This window comes from Phaethon aethereus, assembly GCF_964289735.1.
Source record: "Phaethon aethereus genome assembly, chromosome: 15".
NCBI lineage: Eukaryota > Metazoa > Chordata > Aves > Phaethontiformes > Phaethontidae > Phaethon > Phaethon aethereus.
The window spans coordinates 9,543,829-9,546,675 of NC_138591.1; the positions used below are offsets into that span (position 1 = coordinate 9,543,829).

Here is a 2,847-nt window from a genome sequence, read left to right on the forward strand (position 1 = left end):
GGCAGGACAGACATTTATTTGAAGAAAAAACATGCAACATGGAGCTTGTGACAGGGTACCACTGCCCAGGCAGCAGCACTCCCCAACGACACAGACCACCCTCTGATGTGGGGATACAGAAATACTCCATTTTAGACCAAAAAAAGCCCCGCAGTGTGCTGTTGCTGCGAGGGGGGACATGGAAAGGCACGTTTGGCGCACACAGAGAGGCTCACGCTCCGCTTTCGGGGCCAAAACGGGCAGGCCGCAGTCGGAGACCCGGGGCGACGACCGGAGGGGCTCTGCCCTGGGGGCAGGAGCCGCCCGGGATGGGGTGGGCCCGGTCCGCCCTGCGGCGGGGCGCGGTTCGGCCCGCAGGCGCCGCGGAGCTGGGCCGCGCGCCCTCAGCGCGGCGGCGGCGGGACGGAGCGGGCGGCGCCGCTCCCCGCCCCGCGGGCGGCCCCGGGCCGGCCGGCCCCCGGGCGGAGAACGCCCCCGGCCCTCACGCGGCGGCCGGGCCCGCCGCCCGTGGCATTTCCTCTGAGCTCACTCGGCGGCTGACGCGGCGCCGCTTCCCTCGGAAGAGGAAGCCTCGCAGCGGAGCGGCGGCGGCAGGCAGGGGGGCGCGCGGCGGGCGCCGTGCCGGTAGCGGCGGGGCGGGGGGCGGCGGCGCGGCCCGCGCTGGGGGCGGCCGGGGCGGAGGAGGGGGGCGGCGGCGGCGGGGGCGGGCGCGCCCCGCCCGCGGGGCCGGGCGGCGGCCACCCCCGTGGCCCGAGCCCCCGCCGCGCCGTGCCCGTCTACACCCTCAACTTGCGGGTCTTCTGGCCGCTGGTGACCGGCCTCTGCACCGCGCTCCTCTGCATCTACCAGGCCCTGCGGGGCGGCGCGGCCGGGGAGGGCGCGGCGGAGGTGGGCTCCGTCCCGCTCCTCAAGGGCTCGGCGCTGCTGCTGCTGGGCTGCCTGTTGGCTCGCTGCTGCGGCGCGGCGGGCGGCGGCCCGAGGCCCGGCGGGGTCCGGGCGGCGGCGGGAGGGCCGCGGCGCAGCGCCCTGGAGAGCTTCTACGTGCGGCAGCTGCGGCTCTCGCCCCATGTGCTGGGCCACAGCAAGGCGCACGTCGGGCGCGTCGTGGCCGAGCTGGTGCGCGCCGCCAAGGCGCAGGGGCTGCAGCCCGGCCCGCTGGCCCTCAGCCTGCGCGGGGACTTCGTGCGCATCGGCAGCGCCTATGAGCAGCACAAGGTGCGCAGCCCCGACTGCTTCGACATCCTGGTGCCCCTGCGGCTGCCGCCCCATCTGCAGCCCCAGCCGCGCTGTGCCGACGGGCTGGGGCCGCGCGGCGCCTTCGTCTGCGGCCTGCGGGCGAGGGCTGGCTGGCCGCGCCGCTACCGGCCCTTCGCCGAGGGCTTCTGCGTGGAGCTGCAGGGCCGCAGCCACCTCTCCTCGGGGCTGGTGCTGCGCTGGTTCCAGGGCCACCTGCAGCGGTGCCTGGGCGCCGTGCGGTACCGGCTGCAGGAGCGCTGCCGCGTCAGCCTCTCGGCCTGCCCCGGGCGCCCGCCCACGCTGCACATTCTGCCCTGCTCCGACTACGTCTGCTGCCACATCTCCATGGCTGTGCGCCTCATCCCCGCCATCCCCCTCGGCGACGCACTCTACCTCACGGCCCTGCCGCCCGAGGGCCCGCAGGCCCCCCCGGCCCCCGAGGCCCTCTGGGGCCTCAACGCCTCGCGGCAGGAGCAGCGGCTGCTGAGCTGGCTGAAGGAGCAGGCCCCGGCTTCCTCCTGCCACCTCAAGTGCCTGCAGATCCTCAAGGGCCTGCGGGACCTCCGCGGGCAGGGCCTGGAGGAGCCCTTCTGCTCCCAGTGGGGCCGGGTGCTCTCCTCCTATGTGCTGAAGACGGCCCTCTTCTCCCTGCTGCTGCAGGGGCCCCTGGAGGCCTGGGACGAGCGGTTCCTGGTGGAGCGCCTGGAGGACTTGGTGCTGTACCTCAGGGACTGCCTGCGCAAGCAGGTGCTGATGCATTTCTTCCTGGGCAACACCAGCCTCCCAGAGGCCGTGGCGCTGCCCCGGTTCCTTAAGGAAGCCGCCCCTGTGAACTTGCTGGCCGCCTTCGATGGGCCCACGCTGGACTTGGCTGCCTTCCAGCTGATCAACACGTGGATCCAGGCGCCGCACATCATCAGGATGTACAGCAGCCCCCGGTACTTGCGACCAGCGCTCACCCCGTGCCGGCACGTCGCAGAGGCCAGGCAGGAGCCTCCGGGAGAGTGAGCCGGTGGCTGGGTGAGCCAGTGTCGCCTGCGGACTCTCCCAGCTTGCCGGTCCATCAAGAGCCTGCATCTGCCTGAGGAAGGTGGGATCCATTTAAATTGTGGTTCTGTGGTTTTGTCCCTGACCTGAGAAGACTGGGAAGCCAGAGGCCAAGACTTAATGAAATTGTAATTCTTGTTTTTAATCTCATTCGTTGGTTGTGGGAAAATGGTGAAATTTCTGGGGAAATGCCTTAGGCGAGAAGTGTTACATTTAGTCGACGGTTTGGAAACCCAGCTTTAACAGGCTTAAACTGACATTTCTGGAAATCCACGTTAACTTGTTGTCTCAGTGGCAAAACTGACCTTTTCCTGAGATTTGCTTTTTATAATACAGAATTTTTAAAGCCCAAATGGATTCTGTAAGTGCAAACAAAGCCCCCTCAACGTGCCAAGATGCTCTTAAAATGTGATGAGCACTAGAGCATGGGTGTTGATCACAGTTTGAAATGCTCAGTGACATGCTTTAAATTTCCAGTGTAATCGAATACATTGTGCTGAATAGAAATATAATACACATGTTAATGTAACATTGAGGGAAGAAGCAAAAACTCTCCAACAACAG

The 2,847-nt window shown here is 67.5% G+C and overlaps 1 protein-coding gene across 1 annotated transcript; it reads left to right on the forward strand.

Moving 5' to 3' along the window:
- Positions 1-308: 308 nt before the first annotated feature.
- ITPRIPL2 (ITPRIP like 2) lies at positions 309-2,480 on the forward strand (the record flags this gene model as incomplete). The annotated part of the gene is made up of 2 exons (XM_082006773.1): positions 309-624; positions 743-2,480. The coding sequence occupies 2 exons, from the start codon at positions 309-311 to the stop codon at positions 2,242-2,244; spliced, it is 1,818 nt and encodes a 605-aa protein (XP_081862899.1). The 3' UTR covers positions 2,245-2,480.
- Between the last annotated feature and the right edge of the window lie 367 nt (positions 2,481-2,847).